This window comes from Papilio machaon, chromosome 21, assembly GCF_912999745.1.
Source record: "Papilio machaon chromosome 21, ilPapMach1.1, whole genome shotgun sequence".
Taxonomy (NCBI): Eukaryota; Metazoa; Arthropoda; class Insecta; order Lepidoptera; family Papilionidae; genus Papilio; species Papilio machaon.
In genome coordinates, this window is record NC_060006.1 from 3,823,286 (window position 1) to 3,842,211 (window position 18,926).

General features: G+C 33.0%; 1 protein-coding gene across 2 annotated transcripts; it reads right to left on the reverse strand.

The window, feature by feature from the left end:
- Window positions 1-32: 32 nt before the first annotated feature.
- Window positions 33-18,617, reverse strand: LOC106707754 (coronin-6). 2 transcript variants are annotated; one of them, XM_014499190.2, is made up of 12 exons: window positions 18,334-18,617; window positions 17,993-18,190; window positions 5,992-6,114; window positions 5,369-5,512; window positions 5,082-5,212; window positions 4,555-4,662; window positions 3,970-4,144; window positions 2,970-3,033; window positions 2,801-2,889; window positions 2,290-2,430; window positions 1,125-1,319; window positions 33-633 (listed from the first exon to the last, which is right to left on the reverse strand). In XM_014499190.2, exons 2-12 carry the CDS (start codon window positions 18,188-18,190, stop codon window positions 436-438), a joined length of 1,566 nt encoding a protein of 521 aa, XP_014354676.1. In that variant the 5' UTR covers window positions 18,334-18,617; the 3' UTR covers window positions 33-435. The 2 variants fall into 2 exon arrangements, with proteins under 2 accessions (XP_014354676.1, XP_014354662.1); XM_014499176.2 differs by having other exon boundaries at window positions 1,125-1,340; window positions 18,334-18,616.
- Window positions 18,618-18,926: the final 309 nt, after the last annotated feature.

An 18,926-nucleotide genomic window follows, 5' to 3' on the forward strand; every position in this document is an offset into this window, starting at 1 on the left:
CATACTTCATATTATATAAAAAAATGTATTCTTATTATAATGACTTCAATTAATATTAACTAACTTTAACAGATTGAGTTTTACACAAACGAATGACAGTTTAACGGATGACTGAGTTGACATATCCTGTATTGCCATATATAAGATTTTAAATTTTTGTTAGAAACAGCAACACTCAACTGTCAAATATATAGACATAAGCAACCGATCAGAAGACACATTTCACGACAACAAATAACAAAGTGCATTTAAGATAGAGTAATTTTAAGATCTTTTTAGTATACTGAAAATATTACTTTAGGATTATATTTTGACAAAACACTTCATTCGATTATAATCTGATAATTCAATAAATGCATAGATAATTTTTTAATTGTGTCTATGGTTGACATACAAATTGTGTATTGCTGTCATGAACAGATAGTCTATGGTACCTCAGACTTCATCGGGGGCCATCGTTTCAGGGACGGGTGTTTCGTGATTATGTTCCGGCAGCGGGGAGGGCTCTGGCGGAGGTGGGCTCAGTATCGCCGCTTTGGCAGCCGCTTCAAGCGCTCTGATGCGGTTCTCTTGCTTTACGATCACTGATTTCAGTTTACGTATCTCCTCTACCAAATCTGACAGCTGTTTCTCCTGGAATTTATAATTTTTTAGTTTCTTTATTTGGGTTCTAGTTACAACTTGCTCGTAATAATAAAAACAACGGATATCTATAGAATGAAACTAAAGACAGGTTAAAAAGCAGAAGTTTAAATGAAGTTTACAAAAAGTTCTTAGTAAGTACTAAATTAGAATAGGAAAAAATAACAGAACAGGACAGAAGTTATACAAATATTTAAAGACCTATTTCATATTGATACTAGGAGATCGTTGTTTTTACTAACTCAACTATAAATGTTGAAGTTCCTGACAGTTAATTCTAACTCTATTATTACTTCGAATACTACCTACCAATCGCAACCATCTTCGAAAAGAGTAGAAAATCAAATAGGCACAAAAACCATGGTTTATATCCTGTCCATATATAGAGGTCAGTGTTTATACCTGTTACAGTTATGTGGCTGAATCTATTAAATTCCTTTGCCTTTTATTTCTGAAAAAAAAAAGTATTCTATACAACTTACAATAGCAGCAGTAACAGCGGGCGGTGGTGTAGCTGAAGCGGGAGTGCCAGCTTGACTGTCGTCTCGCTTCTGCGCGGGGGTGGGGGAGCGGTCCTTGTCTTTCTCTCTCTCTTTCTCCCTGTCCTTGCCGGTGGCGAGCGCGTTGCTCCTCTTGTTGACGGTGAGCTGCTGAGCGCGGCCCGACACGTAGCCGCCCTGTACCACGACCGCACGTTCCTGGAGCGAGGTCAGGGGAACCCCCTAGCCTTTAGTGACTGTTCTGACATTCCTGTCGGCTTCGATTCTTATTACGGGGACCGTATTTTTTTTAATTAAATATTAAAGGATACTCTGTGGTTGATGTGACACATTACTTTGATATTATTTTTCTATGATATAATTTTATATTGATATATTTTTTTAAAGTAATATTAAGCAAGTAAATACATAAAGTAATTTTTTTGTATATTTAAGAATATTATGAAAAATTTAGTGTTAGGTATATAATTTTTTTTTTAATGCTAACTGTTTAAATATAGATAATTTTTTATATGAAATTTTAAACTCCCCAATGTAACAAAAATCATCCGACTATATGAAAAAAAATAATGGATATATTTGTTACAACACACAGGGTTTGTTAGTTACAACAACAAATCAACACGTAGCAATCAAGTCAAATTAGAGAAAAAATGGCGAAAGTAATGTGTTAGAAAGAGAAAGCCAACAAAATCGTCAAAACATCGCTAAATTTTTCAACTCCAGGAATTAAGATTTGCACACATTATAAAAACATATTTAAGTACGATACCAAATAAAAAGTAAAAAAAAAACAATCCAAGTATAATATCAATCATAGACAAAAAAAGGTAAAATAAATTTGTCTACGAATGAAAAATTAAGATTTTATTTATATTAAATCAATAATAGATAAAATCATAAATTAAAAAACAATCCTATTAAAATATCTCTTACAGAAAAGCTTTATTAGTTTTCAAAATTCATGCTTTGGTTTAATAAAACACACACTTGGATATACAAAAGCAAACATCTGTATGCAAGTATGTAAAAGTTCAACACATTTTATAAAAGTAAATGAAACTGATGACAGAATAACAAGAAAAAAAAATGTTCATGTATGATCTCTTGTATGTATGATGTATGAGTCATGTATGTGTATGTGTACCTTCAGCGACATTGTGCATGGCTCCGCGTCCTCTCCCGCGAGCCACTCGTCCGCAGTGAGGCTGGCCTCATCACTCAGCGTGTCCGGGTACAGATCCTCTTGGAACAACTCGGATTTACGCGGCACAGTCATTGATACCACCTGGATATGTTACACACAGACAAACATTAAAATGATGAGATTTACAAGTGATAGAAAGAGAGTCGTTTATAACACTTTCACTGCCGCTTGATTAGTTCACTTTAATGCTATAAATAGTAGTTATATATATATGGAAAATATTTTTGTAATTAAATTATAATAAAATAAAGTTAAAATCACTAACTTTTAGGATCTACACTAATATAATAAAGCGGAAAGATTTGATTGTTTGTATTGACCAATGAAGATATTAGAATTATTGAAATTCTTTCATTGTTAGGAAGCTACACTATCCCCGGGTGACATAGGGCTATATTTTTATAGTCTAGGTCAACTACTAGTTGAATATTAATAATTTTATAAATCTCACCTGACAAAGGCCAGAGTTATTGAGGCGATAGAACTTGGCAATTTCACAGGTAGCCACGTCACAGCCGCGCTTAGGCATCATACCAATACCTTAAAATAAAAAATAAAATAAAAAAATAAACGCCTCCTATAAATAAAGAATTTTTTAAATATATTTAGATTTTACTTACCTCTCTGAGGATCCGGAGTCTGGAAAGTGTTGATGTAGTGCACGAATGGAGGTTCAGGTGTTACCTAAGCAGAATTTGTAATGCGTAAAATAAACAAGCTATTAAATACCAATTAAAACCCATTTTTATCAATTATAATTGTAAAACATATTAAATTTTAACTACCATACAATTTAATGCACAGTACAATCGCGTTTTTTATAAAAACAAAAAAAAAACTTTTTTCTTCTCTATTAAATTACACTTCATTAACAAATTTTTTAATTACGTATTAAAATCAAAAATTTCTTTACCTACAATATTCGACTTACACAGCCGAGTGCTAAACTCAAATAAACTAGTTTTTTTTTATTACTTATATAAATAAGAGATACATGATCTTAGTGTATCGTATAGCATGTTCGCCCTTGCAATATGCAGAACGGAACATAATATCAGTTACAACAATGAATGAAGAGATAGTAACTTACGGCCGAACCCAATAATATATCTTGAACCCTATCTAAGGTTTTTTTTAAATATAAGAGAAGGCAAACAAGCGGAAGGAATTGATCAACGACGACCATGGACTTCCACAACACCAAAGGAACTGCAGATGCATTGCCGATCTTTAAGGAGATCGTAAGCTCGATCCTTACAGAACCCTAAAGGTACATTGAGACAAACTTATGGGATAACATGAGAGAACTATACTGCTAGTGACGTCATCGCCAGACAGTTTGAACTGTATGTAATACTCTGGATTATATCTAAACGAACCTTAAGTCGTATTGGTTTAGAAATACAGCTAAGGACTGCAGTAAATTACGGGAAGCATTGTTGTAGAAGGTCAGCCATCCAGATGGTATGGATGGTACCTATTTAACCATTTTAATTATTTTTTTCAAATTTTATCAACCTAAACACTGTAGTCGAAAGACTATTATTTCGAAGGAGATCGATTAAAAAGAAAATAAAAAATAATCTAAAAAGTTACATACAGCAAATAATAAGTACTTACCTCAAAGTACCGTATAACGGAGTCACCTTTGCCGCAAAGATATATCAGATTTGTATCAGGATCGTAAAGCGGGAACATGACACCATTGCTGGTGTCAATCTCCACCGTCACAATCGGCTCGCCGAGAGCGTCCGGCGTGCGCAGTGTATACTGACGCTCAGACATGCGGCTGAATCTGATTATGTACAAGAAAAACAGCAATGTATCAACTAGAGGTTTCCAGTGCTTATCTCTTCTATTTTCTAATAAAAATCTATGATGTAGACAGCAATTTCTAATTGTTAACCGACTTCAAAAATAATGAGGTTCTCAATTCGTCTTTTTTTTTGTATGTTACCCCATAACTTCATTCCTGGTGCCCCGATTTTAATAATTCTTTTTTTATTAGAAAGGTAGTGCTTGCAGGTTGGTACCATTTTTTTTGTTAATTTTTAAACTTACAAACTGACATGTAGATTACAAAGATACTACTAATCTATGTATCTAACATCAGTTATCAGACGAAGCGTTTGCTTTATTTGTGTTCTTATTATATATGTAAAATTTAATCTAGTGATATATTACTTATATGGTAAAAAGACTTACCCTGTTGTAAAGACCAAGCCGTGTTTGAGGAATATTGCGCGCGAGGCCTTGCTGCCTTCATGAGCTATCGCCTCCGCCTCCACTTCGCCCTTGCGCGGGTCTATTATTCTGAAAATATGGATAATTTTCACTGTCATAAAACCAGTATAACAACAATATGGCCATCTCTCTTAGTCTCTTTGAATTTATTAAGCAATTTAAGCATTTTACAACAACGAAAATTCCGAAGAGACAAATCCTGTATACTTAACTAGAAACAATCTATATGATGAATAATAATGTCGGGAATTTTTGATTATTACTTGATTTTTTTTTAATAATAATATAGTCATGGTCGACTCACGTACGTATAGATTAATCTGAACATACAGTTGAATCTGGATAGGTCAGAGTCCAAGATGTCGCAGTATTTTTCTTGCTTATAAAGGTCGTCCGTCGGAACTGAACAATGAGTCCCACTTATCCAGGTTCTAATGTAAATTTTCTAATCTGTCTGTCTACGTCTCTGTGTACTTGTCGTAATGTACCTGATCTTTTTGTCGCGACAGGTGGTCAGCAGCTTGGAGCCGGTCCAGTTCCAGCAGGCGGAGTAAATGAGGTCCGGATGGCAGTCCAGGCTCAGCAGCACCTCGCCAGTGCCCACATTCCATATTGCGATCTAAAACAAAACATGTTAATTGTACCTAATACAAAGACTCTAACAAAATATTGTTTAGGAACTTAGGTTGGCGACATTTTTTCATCTGTTTGTTCAATTCATAAGAGACCTAGTATTATATTGATCATAGATTGGACCTATAACAGATTAAGGTACCTGGTTATCAGATCCAGCTGTTAGGAGCACATTTTGGGCGGTGGGATGCCACAGCACAAGACCTACTCTGCGCTGGTGGTACACTAAGTCGACCACGGGCTCGGTGAGCGTCCGTGAAATACCACCGTCTGGTATCTGCCACACCTGGGAACACAACAAAAAGTCACAGTCTACATCTAATGATAATTCCTACAAAATCTATAGCGTCTTGGTTGAAATTAGAAGACGACTAATGGAAGTTCTTTAAAAGACTGACTATTTTTTTATTACGATGCTTCTATACTAGATAGCGTCGTCCTTAAAATTATGTTTTTTACGAATACTAGACTTCCCCTTCATTTCCATATAAGAAAAGGTGGGAAAGGAACGTGGACTAAAATTATCCCTCCGGCACGTACAATCATCACAAAACTTCCACTTCACGTGGTCGTGGTATTTCTCCAGTCGACCCGGCCCATTCTTGCACCCCAACAAATATTTTTGTTGCGGAATCTACTACTGTTAATCGTCATACTAATGTCACCATAAGGTAACCGGGAAGTATGAAACATATGTATTTAATATTCATTATGTATTAAGACGTAATACTCCGGTTTGTTCGAAGTATGACGTAGGTACTGTACCTTGACAACGCAGTCCTCTGAGCCGCTAGCGATGACATTGTCGTTGTGGGGACACCACGCGATGTCCAGCACCGGCCCCTTGTGCCCGCCTACCAATGGGTGGTCCGCCGGTATCCGACCAACCTTCGAACAATTACACATACATATTTAAGTGAGTCAAATTTCACCGTTCATCCATTTATTCACTTTCTTTAAAAAGGGTTTAGAAGGAAGGAGATTGAACACCAATCTCCACATAATGACCACAGAAAATGGAACTATGTATCTCTTTGTTGCTGGTGTAATTAAATTGTATTTTTCACCAATTGAAAGTAGAAGTTTGCGATCATATTTTATTATGAAATTAGAAAAATATTTTGATTTCATTGAAGTAAATATCTATCCGACGAGTTAACATCATTTTCTCATCATCATCTTCATTCCATCACGTTACAGTCAACGTGATGGAACCTGCACATATCTAAAAAGAAATTCAAAAATAGAACCAAAATGAAGTCAACCAACCCGAACTGGGCCAGCGTGGCTGACTATGGCCTAGTTACGTCTAACTTAGGGTAGGGTCCGAGCTCCTCGGTGGGGACGTATAGTGAGCTGATGGTGATGAAATATTTTACACCTAAACATTACTCAGCTTAGAACTATCACAAAGGTGTATTTCATTCAGTAACTCTATCCGTGGAAATGTTGTCCGAATTACGTAGAATGTTTTGCATTCCACACAGCTGGAAATGCTGCACTGCTGTTGCTACGCAGATGTGTCATATCTAAGTATATTCTGACCCGGTTCTGTGCACCGCTCGATGGTTTATTTTTAATTTACGCGACCGATTCTTGTTATTATGAAACGCTAAAGTGTAAAGGTATCATTAGTGACCGACTTGCCCAAATATACCTTGCCCAATAGGTCAGTATACACGGAACCTGACTTCAAATTACCTAGGGTCTTGTAATTTTGTGACGTCATTACTCCTCCTGAAGACCTCGTCACAATACATATAAACACAAGACAATAATAGCTTGTATTCGCCTATTCCATATATGTAGAGGGAAGGTTCTAAATTCAAAAGTATTTAATAAGGAAGAGAGTTTTTTACTTATTTTTTCTTATTAAAAACAATTTGAACGTTTACTTAACAATTTTTAAATTGATGAATTAATCATTGGCATCAAACATTTGATCCAATTGTTGGCCTCAAATACAATGACCAAATGTACCAATGTTGGACAATACTGGAATGTTTATTTGTAATCCGATAAAAATAGCTTTGTTTATTTTCAACGTTGTTGCAAACAATATTAACGTTGGATTGGCATTAAAAAACTAGTAACCATCTATTACAAAACAAAATACCAAAAAAAAAATGGTAATATTAATTAATTTATATGTATTTTATAAAAGTTTATTTCATCCTCAATATTATAAGAGTTAACATATAACCAAAAGTAAAATAAAAATATATTTCCGCTAGAGAATTGAAAAATATGAAATTAAAAAAAATATATACATAAACTATTAATAAATCTAAGGTGCCTACAATCCCATATAGATACATCCCTCAGAAACGACTTGTCAGTTTTTCATTAAGAAATTGCACCACAAGTTGCATAAACATTCTCATTAGTGGTCCCACCCTTGATCTTCGGCTGGTAACGACCTTGATCTCAAAACAAAGATGTCGATGGCTCCTAAGAATAAGGGCCAATGTGCAAATTGACAACTTTTCAGGAGAGGTTCTCAAAGTGTCAACCATATAGGAAAGTTGGCCGCATAAGCCCTTTTACTTCAGCAAAAAATTACATTTACACCTGTATATGTATACTTTGTTTAAACTAAGAGGTAACTTTTAAAACTAAAAGGAAAAATCCTAAATTTGTTGATTTTGCCCATATACATAGAACCCATCGATGTATGCTCTCTTATGTACCCATAGTTAATTATAATATACAAGTTAATAACAGAAATAAACAAAGAGCATTGTATCATTTATAAATCTGAAAGTAAGTTTTTTTTGGCAATGTCAGAGAAACGAGTAGAACTTTCAAGTGAAAGTTGTTAGTATAATTAGACGGAGCACGTAATTAGCAGAAGATTGTACGTGTTTTGGCGCAGTATTTCTGGCCAGTACTATATGTAGGTAAAGTTAATTATTACTAAAAAAAATACAATATCAGTAGTCCTTTGGGACATGTTTGATGTATCGATAAAAACCTTTCTAACAAATTTGTTTAAGAAAACGCGCCATTTTTGTGACGTTATAATTCGCAAATAGAAAAAAAATAGCTATAGTAGAATTTTGTAAAATAACTAGCTGTCGTCCGCGACTCTGTCCGCGCATATCTCAAAAATGGGTAAATAGGGGTATGAAAAATACATAGTAGCCGTATTTCAGACCGAATATGCAGATAATATTTCAAACCGTTTTGGAGGAGTAGTATGTTAACTAAAATTCTGACACTAGAATTTTAAATATAATGTTAATTTAAAAAGTAGTATTAACAAAAATGTTTTTATTTAAATCTATACTTATCATACTTTATCGTCATCTTATAACATTTTCCAGTATATAAAATTGCACGACTCATAAAACTTGTTAAATAACGATTGTTTACTGTAATTTATAATATAGAACAAATGCTATTTACGACCATCGCATCGTCGGAAGAAGTCCTAAGTGTAACAAATTGAGACTACGTGACACACAAATAGCTCAAATCAAGCGCAGTTGATCTTAATATTCGCCTACGGACTATTATTTGTATAAAAGTTTCATCGCATCCTTTCTATAGATATTGCTATAGATGGATGATAACAACATGAACAACATGAAGAAGTCCTAGTGGACTACGTAAAAAGAAAAAAACGTTATAGCAAATCTTCTTGACTGATTTTATGTAGCTTGTTGATTTGAAATTTAGTTGTCAATCTAAGGCGTTTCGTTGGTTTGAAGATCAGCAATCATTTGGTCCAACGCTTTGATTACCAAATATTTGATCCAACAACCGAGTGGGATAGTTGGCGATGCATGGCACGACGCCAATTTTCCATTATTAATCCTGTACAATTGTGTAGCCCGCCGCAGTTTTAGCATTACCATTTTTATTGCTAACTGGCACTTTTCAACAATTTTGCTACAAGCAAGAAACATTCAACATGACAAATGAGTTATTTTTATGATAAATACTTTTATTATCTTTCCTATTTTGAAGAACTTTTTAAATCAAAACAGAAAGAAAACAAATTGAGACAGCGAAAAACAAGTGATATGTAAGAGTTGAGAGGTGGCCAAAAAAACCTGCAATTTTTTTTGTACGTAAAGCAAGTTCTCTGATGCTTTTTAAAAGACGAGTGTAAACCGAACGAATAACGAATTATAGCCAATTACGACTAACGGTGATGACGTGATTAGCGAATTAAACCCAAAATGACAAGATCGCGTGTCGCAAATACACCTAAAATATGTACTATTGCGCACTAACTACTTCTTGCACATGTATAAATATGCAATCTATATATATATATAAAAATGTCACGCCATCACGCGTGAACGGCTGGACCGATTTCACTTTTTTTTTTGTTGTATTTGTTATTGTCAGGAGAAGGTTCTTATCACAGAAAAAAATGTAAAAAATTCAGATGGATGGATGGATAATGATGTTTGTTTGAAGGTATCTCCAGAAAGTCTTAATGGATCTTAATGAAATTTGGTATAGATATAAAACATAGTCTGGAAGAACATATAGGCTACATATTAAGTTTTTTTTTAATTCCGCGCAGACGAAGTCGCGGGCGACAGCTAGTATGAAGTATAACTGTCAGTTGCGCGGTTTATTTTATGAAAACAAAATCGCGAGTCAAATCGGTGACACTAAAGTGTTAATATCCTCTGTTGCCACTAGATTGTGCCGATACAATCGTCATCATGTCATCTTCATTCATTATGTTTTAATTCCTACATATTTCAATACATCCAATTACTATTGGTACAGTATCAAAATTTAGGTTATTCATACTTTCATCATGGCCAATTATGACCTACTGACTTATAAATACATTTTGATTTAATACAAACATTGCGACATGATTAACATTGCAAAACTTGGCATGAATCTGCACGGTTCGCGTGTCAGAAACCTGAAGAGTATCAACAACGTGGATAATACGTGTTCGTTTTTGATGAGACACACCCAGGGCTGCCAACACACACCAAATATAGACCTGAATACTGGCCACAAAAAATCGACCTCCTTCGAACTTTACAGGATGACGAAAAAACGAGTCACTTGTTTCACACCAATCATAATGAAAGTCATCGCTGTCAAACCCATAACCCGAATACAAAGTTAAACCTAAGGTGACAACCTTAGAGCTAACCGATTTCGACGTGCAATGTCAGCTACATTGTACAAGTATATTGCACAATATCAATCAAACGTGTGAACATTATTCAAAAGCAACTACAAACAACACTGTTAAAGAAATGCTGACAGTGTTTCGTATAATTATGTAGAAAAAAGCGGTAAATGAAGAGTCGTCATCAAGTACTACTGCTGTAACAACTTTGCATGATCTATGAGTGAAGATTTTTCGAAACCGTACTATACAGATACGTATACCCACCTCGGGAAATTTATGTTTTGTTTACACCATACATAACTTTGATACGAATAAAATTGATAACTATACGTCTCCACTAAGGGGCTCGGAGCCTATCCTAAGTTAGGAGTGACTAGGCCATAGTCACGTAAATTCACATAAATCTTTGAATTTCTTCGCAGATATGTGCAGATTGCATGTTTTCCTTCACCGTAAGAACGTCGGATATATGATACATTGGTACATAGCGGGCTTCGAACCCAGCACCTGCAGATTACAAGTCTCATTGCTCAATTCCTGAGCCACCAATGCGTTTCATATGAGTGTGTAAAAGAGTCACTTTAAGTCATTAAAGTATAATATATTAGTATAGAGAATTTTAATAAAAAAAATTTTTTTTTCTAAATTACACATTTAACTTTACATGTATAAGCCAAAAATATACTATCTTTTTTACTATAAAGATAAGTGATGAAATAATATATACTGAATATGAACAAGATCAACATATTTATCTAAAAGACATAATTTCAGCCTTCATTCACATCATGATATCATACCTTTATTTTGTATCACAGATAACTAACATATAAGGACTTGAAGATAAAAAAAAATATTTAATATATGCAAAATTGTCACTTGACGTTAAATAAATTCTCTTTTGAATTGTCTTTGTCAAGGCACAATAACTTTATAAACGTAAAATTAACTGCAGTAACACATATCGTAAGTTTTTTTTAAAGATTTTTAAACAAGTGTTTAGCGAAAATAGAAACCGCCAAGTTTTATAAAATCTTACGATTATCAAGTTTAGTATAGGATCAGAATAAGTCAAAATTATTTGATAGCATGTCTATGTCTATAACCGCAAACATTTCTTTAGAAAAATGGCACGTCGACACTTAAAAGTTCACCATCCCTGACTTACATTGGTTTTCGGAGACCAAAATGTCTCATATCGTCATCCCTGTCATTATATTTTACAAAACAGAGATAACAATATGTTTTAAACGGAGATGTTGGTCTCAGGTACTCACGGTTAGGTAGTTAAAATACGTCCACAAGACATTTATTGCTTATTTTTATTAATGAACATTTCAAGATCAACTATTTCAGACGTATCTTCGCAATATTTTTACAAATAGGTTAAGGAATTGTAAACAATTTGTGTACATTTTAACCATTCATTCAAGTACAATGGTTGAGGTAGGTCATGGTTTACGTTTACAATAATAATTGTAGAGTACTTACATTTGTAGACTATTAATGTGCCATTAGCTTTTGAAAAAGGACATACTTTGCAGATTAGTGACGAAGGAAGTTAACGATAAGCATATTATGGTTATATGAGACACATGAATTATGGATGAACTTTGTTCCACATAAAAAGTAAACAATTGATTAACACCTAATAACCTACTCTTTTGGGTAATATAAAATCCCTGCCTTTATTTAACCTTTTCAATTGTTCCTCATTTATTGTCATATCGGTCAAGTTCATATTAATAAATACCGATAGATAACAAGATATCATTGCAACGCGAAAAGTTATATAACATTGACACTGATTGTATAAAATAGTGTTAGCGACTGGTTTATTTGTTTCGCAGAAATAATATTTGCTAGCGGTTTCTGCATACTGCACATATTACTTCTTTCTAATCTTGCTAATATTATAAATGCGAATGTTTAAATGGATGGATGTTTGTTTGAAGATATCTCGGGAACGGCCCAACGAATCTTTATAAAATTTGGCACAGATATAGATCATAGTCTGGAAGAACACAGAGGCTGCTTATTATTTTTTTTTAATTCGACGTCGAATCGCGGGCGACAGCTAGTATTATGCGAAAGTTTACATGGATGTTTGTTTGAAGGTATCTGCTCAACGGATATTCATGAAATTTGGCACAAATGAAGAACATAGTCTGGAAGAACACATAGACTACTTATTACGTATTTTTTTTAATTCCGCGAGGAAGGATTTATAACTTAGCAATAATTACAACTTTTATATTTCCTATTCTTTGACAAATTTCAAATATCGAACGTAATTGTTGTACATTTGTGACAAAAGTGGACACAAAATACACAAGCTATCTACATAATAAGTGATAAACACAACAGTCATTACTATAATTAGTTCAGCCTACGTATTTAGACTAATTACATTCTAATAGTGCTTCTTTGAAATGGTGTTTTAATCACTTGGAAAAAGTATTAATATAAGGCCTAAAATTTACCCAAACTCATAATAAAAGTTAAATAAAACTTTGAACTATGATAATAACACTATGTCTATAATAAATTTTCTGAGGCTAATTATACTAATCTAATTAGTTATTTAGTGAATTAATGGTAATATTTAAATCGTCTGTCGTCTATCGTATATTTCATTGTGATCATTAAATAAAGTAGCTTCTCATCTCACGCTATAACAGAATATGATATCAAATGTCTTGACGCATAAATTACCAAAAATACAGAAGTAGTCACAATTATTTAAATCCATGATTGAATAATGAATCTATATTTATACAATTACCCATAAATCTTTTTAATAAATCATAGACAAGGAGCGTTGCGCGCCACCACCGCGTTCCCGCGCTTTTACTTACGCGTGGGCCGGTCCTCGATCGTCTGCGCGCGAATTATTACTCAACGCAGCGCCAAAATTAAATAAACGTTTGTAAATAAAATATAATAAATGTAATAATAGAAGACGATCTCAGATTATTGCTTCGTGAGGTGTATTTAGACGAGATAAAACTGTCACAAATGGCTGACTTGATAGAGTCGGATGTCATGCAGTTCGTTTTAGGTAAGTCATGGAATTTATGAAATTAAGAAGCAAAATAGCAATTGTTTCACTTGGTGATAAGTAATAAACTTTAGAAAAAAGACATTATTTTTTCAAGGTACCTTTTACGTCCATTATAGAAAAGATCAAGCAAGAATAATAGAGAAGGAAGAGTAAAGAGGACGTAGAATATCGAAGCCAATAAAAACAAAGACCGTAAACGTGTAAAATGTTCATGTACCGTACTGCTCTCTACTTTTATCCAAGTTTACTCTGTATAAAACATACACAGTACCTATCATTAATTGTAGACAAATAACTAATATAAATAAATAACGTACATACTTTTTTGGTAAACTAAACTAGAACGGATTGACTGATTATAACAATAATGTAAATATTATAACGACCACTGTTTGATTTACATTATCATAATAGACTAAGTACAAGTTAAATCCGGTAACAGTTATACAATGCACCTTATCGTAGTGTATAACTCATTTAACATTCATTTGTTATGAAGGGATTTATTATTTAGTATATTATTGAAGTAGTCTATACAATCTATTTTTGTCTAGATAAGGCTGATAAAGGGCCAACGTTATTGTCATTGGGGTAGGGCAAAAAGGTAAACAGTTTATATAGGATAAGAACACAAGCTACTAGTGTTTCCACCAACGAAACCACTATATAAAATCATATCATCTCAGTCATTCACCTAAAAAAATAAGAGACAAAGATTTTCATCACCAATTATTTGTTGTTTATACGTTACACTGATGCATATAAGGCACGTTTTACAGCCAGGATATTTTCAGTTGTAGAATGCCTAAGTATACACCGCACCTTGAAATCTATTTCGGCACACGGCGTGCTGTAATTCTATGCAACACTTTATACAGTAATTTACTGGATCTAATGAACTTGACCCACATTAGTTGATCTTCGCAAGACTCAAGTTTGTGACCCCCAACAGTTCACCGAAGTTTTTCTTGTAGCAACAACAAACGAATTATTTGTAAAATTTTGTTTTATTACAACTGTATAACAATAACATGTTTTGACTATGACTAGGTAGCTATGAATAACAAGCTGTCACCTGCGACTCCATCTGCGCGGATATAGAACAAAAACTTAATTAGTATGTCTCTTTATGTCTATGTGTTCTCCCAGACTCTATGCCAAATTTCAGCGAGATGTCTTCCTTCCTTTCTTCTTAGAGATACCTCTTAACAAACATCCATCCATCCATACAACCAAACATTATCATTTATAATATGAGTAAAATTTAAACAATTTCGGATTGACAATGATCATGGCATTTTACGCAATGAGTTGTATTGTTAATATTGTTTTATAAAAACGATAAACAAAAATATATTCACTCCACTCCAACAAATAATATCGACCGACACCATTATTCAACAACATGCGTCACCATCAAAATCGATTATACAGACTGCAGGTGGTCATAGAACATCTATATATACAGGTAATAAAATTGGATTGTACATAAAGAGTGTACGTGTACATCGCGAACATGACGTATTTACATGGTTTAAGCATTATAACGGAAATCGATTTTTATTATAGCCTGCCTATCCGCAAGTCCGCGTTTTCCCGAAAATCTCCGGAACGGCTCGAACGATTTTGTCGGGATTTTGACTATAAGGTTGGTGATGTATACAAGCATATTATAGGCTACATTTTTTCTACGCTGACAAAGTTGCGGGCAACTGCTAATCATAAATAGAATGTCAATGTAATTACCTACTAGGTCGTAAAATTTTCTAGAAATTAGTCGTGTTAATCATATAATCTGGTATCCAATGTCTTGTATCATAATTACATTACGCTGACAGATGTCAAAACATGTTAATGCTTTAATTTACTTGCTACTTTCTAGTTTTAATTCCAATCCACTTAACTTGCTTAAAAAATTTCATACTTTTTATTTGCCTGACAGTAGCATCGTATTTCCGGTATGTTAGGCTTCTTTCTTTTTAATTAATGTAAATTTACATTCGACACAAAATTCTATCGAAATATTATTACTAGGTATGCCCCAAAAACACTAAAGAACAATTTCGAATTTGAATAATTTGAAACGTATAATCGTCGTTCTACAAAAAACGCGGGAAAGGAAGCACTTAAAAATACCCGGGAGCACCTTCGTTTGCATTCCAATGTAGTAACAACATAAGAATCTCGACAAAAAGTTAGTAAACATTGTGGGTACCGCCATTGTCATCGAGCTATTGTTCCCTATCAGTTGTACAATGCCCTATCATATGCGAGGCTTCGACGCATTGTTCCGCTGATAAAAAAAGTTTCCTTCAAATGTATCACAGATAATATATTGAACAGTTGGGTAATTCGGTACCGGAATACATGATATGTTAACTTCGTTCTATTACTGATAAATGTAAATATAAAAAAAACCAAAGCATTACTCATTACAATAACTTGCCTAACATAACAAATTCTAGCAATTTTTATCACACAATTTAATTTAAGTTCTAAACATTGCGAGTTGTTACGGAAAAATTAAAAAAGCAATATTATTACTTGCAGCAAATTTATTCAAAAAAAAAAAATTATACTTACTACATCTAATTGTTTTTATTTCATCTTATCTATAGTATTATATCTTATCTATATAAAGAAGAAAGATTTTTATTTTTGTATGTAACAAATAAACTGAAAAACTACTAGACCATTCTCAAAAATTATTTTGAAATTAGAAAGCTACATTATCACTGAGTCAAATATGCTACATTTATTATTAGATATTTTTTTTACATGCACAGACGAAGTCGCGGGCAAAATCTAGTCTCTAGTAATTCAAACCTTCTTATAGAGGTTGAACATAAAACCAAGGTGTATATAAAACCTTTTTCAGCTGAAATAAAGCAAACCTTTTAGGATATAATTACTTTTTCAATTGGTTTTTCAGATCTAAAGTTCAGTTTGTTAAATCTTGACATCTATATATATAAAAGAAAGTAGTGTTAGTTACCCTATTTATAACTCAAGAACGGCTGATTTGACTGAAAATTTGTGAAAATTGGACGGAGTCGCGGGTAAAAGCTAGTATTCAATAAGTACTGAAATCATCTACTATGAATAAAAACCACTGCTTTCATCTTTTCATCTTTATGATGTCCTCCCCCCTAACATCCTTTTGTGTTTTGTTCATATTGTAGATTTTTTTGCAAATATATAGATGTAATAAAATTATATCATAGTATTTTATGATTAAATACTTCTTATATATATATAAAAATTAATTAATGTTTGTTCCTTTTGTTTTGTTATAGGTGTGAGTGTGACTAATATTAAAAATAAATTACTCTTTACAACATAGCTGATCAAATTTTGCAACATCTATCACAGATCAATCTCCTTCGAGCCTCCCTCTTCAATGCAACACTGGCGAAACAATCTGTGCACTGTTTGCACACCTAAAAGCCACTGCTTGGAAATTGAATTGAAAAACTACTGCTCTTATGTTTGTTCCCATGCATTCCTAAATCAAGATTTAATAAAACTTTTGAATACATATTTTAACAATAAAGTCAAAGGCCACATATTGAGGTCAGTGATTGCAATGCATGCCGAAATTCAGCAAGTTAGAAATAAAAAGGTATTAATATTTCACTTCTGTATGATTATATCATACTAATATTTTAAATACGAATGTTTAGATGGATGGCTGGGTGTTTGTTTGAAGGTATCTCCGGAATGGTCCAATGGATCTTAATAAAATTTGGCACAGTTGTAGAACATAGACTGGAAGAACACATAGGCTAGTTATTAAGTTTTTTCAGATTGGTCGATTACTCAAATTTAATGATGCACATAATTAAAGTTCAGCCATCAAATAGTAACTGACTGAATTCAAGAAGTTATAAGATTACTCAGAAATAATGAGTATTTACAGATAAAGAGTGACAAGTTTAGTGAATGAGCAGTTTAAACAAAAATAAGTAATTTGTGGAACTGTTCCACACTGTTCCGGCACTATGTATAACATATTTTATAGTATTTTTAATAAATTTAGTTTACATAAAAAAGTAAATTTTAATTTGTAATTTGTTTTAGTAGCAAATGTTAATGTTTACTTGTAATGGAGAAATAAACAGTAATAGTGGGATCATGGTCTAGTGCTAGCTATTTCAATATAAAAAAAAGTTTTTATATACATTACATTCTTGTACACATATGTTCATGTTAATTGACTAAAACCAAATTGTGGTACTATTTCAAAAATAATTAAAATTAAAAAGGAGAAATTAGTTTACAGTAAATAAAGTAAAAACAACAATTATGCTTAGTGATTTGCAGTGACAAAAGTAATTAATGTCACATATAAATGATGTCACTCTGAAAAGTTCAAAAAATTAGGATTTTTTAAATTAGATGGATTTCTCAAAGAATTAATTTAGGTTTTACTAAAAATTCTTTACATGAAATAGGACAAATTATCTAAATATTAAAGATTAATATTTATGAAACTTATACATGTTCATGTACTAGTAGGAATACAAAAAAAAAACATTCTATAATATTTCGAATAAAATTGGAAAAATTAAAATTCAACTTACCTTGTTATGTGGTAGAACAATGAAAGCGCCTCCACCAGCTGATTCTACTATGATGGCCAGGAACTTCGGATTCACGGCACAAAAAGTAGAGTCCCATGAACTTTTGGAAACTCTGATGTTATCGTAACACTGTTCCCTTTTCAGGGCTTGCCCATACACGTGGCGGAATTTAGAACTACGGACCACCCTAAACGACATCTGCAAAACAAAAGTCCTCACGTTTAACAACAACACAACCGAAATTACGAATTATCTAAGTTATACACCTAAAACATAACCTAAACGCTCATATATTTTGACCTATATTGACATTCGTTTAAATAACAATAATATGAACTCACTTTTAAATAAAAGAAGAAATTACAATATTTACACCAAACAGTTCAATGAAAACATTTGAATATAACTTGATATTTAACAGAAAATAAAATTGAGAGCTACTAGGGTTCGAAGGGAGGACGGTTGGGAAAACGAGCGAACTCCATATTTGGTAATGCCTACATCTACTGCATTTGCTGGTACAGTTCTGAACTAAACAACTCAATAAAAGCGTAATGAGCTTTTATTGGTCTCCGTAATGCCATATTATTTTTATTCATATTTTATAACAATAATAAAATGACTTTAAATTAAATTTTAAATCGTATTATTAAAATTTTACAATTCTATTAATGAACGCATGTTTTTAAATGTCAAAGTTGCAGTTTTGCTAGCGTTCAAAATTAACGATCATTTCACACTTTTTCACTTGCCTTGGGATTGGGATTCGCAGTGGATAATTTCTTTTCTGTTGAATCAAATGAATTAAAAACTTGAGCATGATAGCTGTGACATCTTTCCCTCCCAGCCCTTTTTGAAACAGGTGCTCGCCTAGTACCAGGACTAGTAAAACTATTATGTCTCCGTATTTCCTAAAAAATATTAATATTATTTA

What these genes read in the sequence shown, in the direction of transcription:
- LOC106707754 (XM_014499176.2), bottom strand. Translation starts at nt 18,190, where the DNA reads ATGTCGTTTAGGGTGGTCCGTAGTTCTAAATTCCGCCACGTGTATGGG. An exon ending in TGTCGCGACAAAAAGATCAG is followed by an intron (nt 4,663 to 5,081) that starts GTACATTACGAC and finishes CCATATTTTCAG; the next exon opens with AATAATAGACCCGCGCAAGG. An exon ending in CCGTTATACGGTACTTTGAG is followed by an intron (nt 3,034 to 3,969) that starts GTAAGTACTTAT and finishes AATTCTGCTTAG; the next exon opens with GTAACACCTGAACCTCCATT.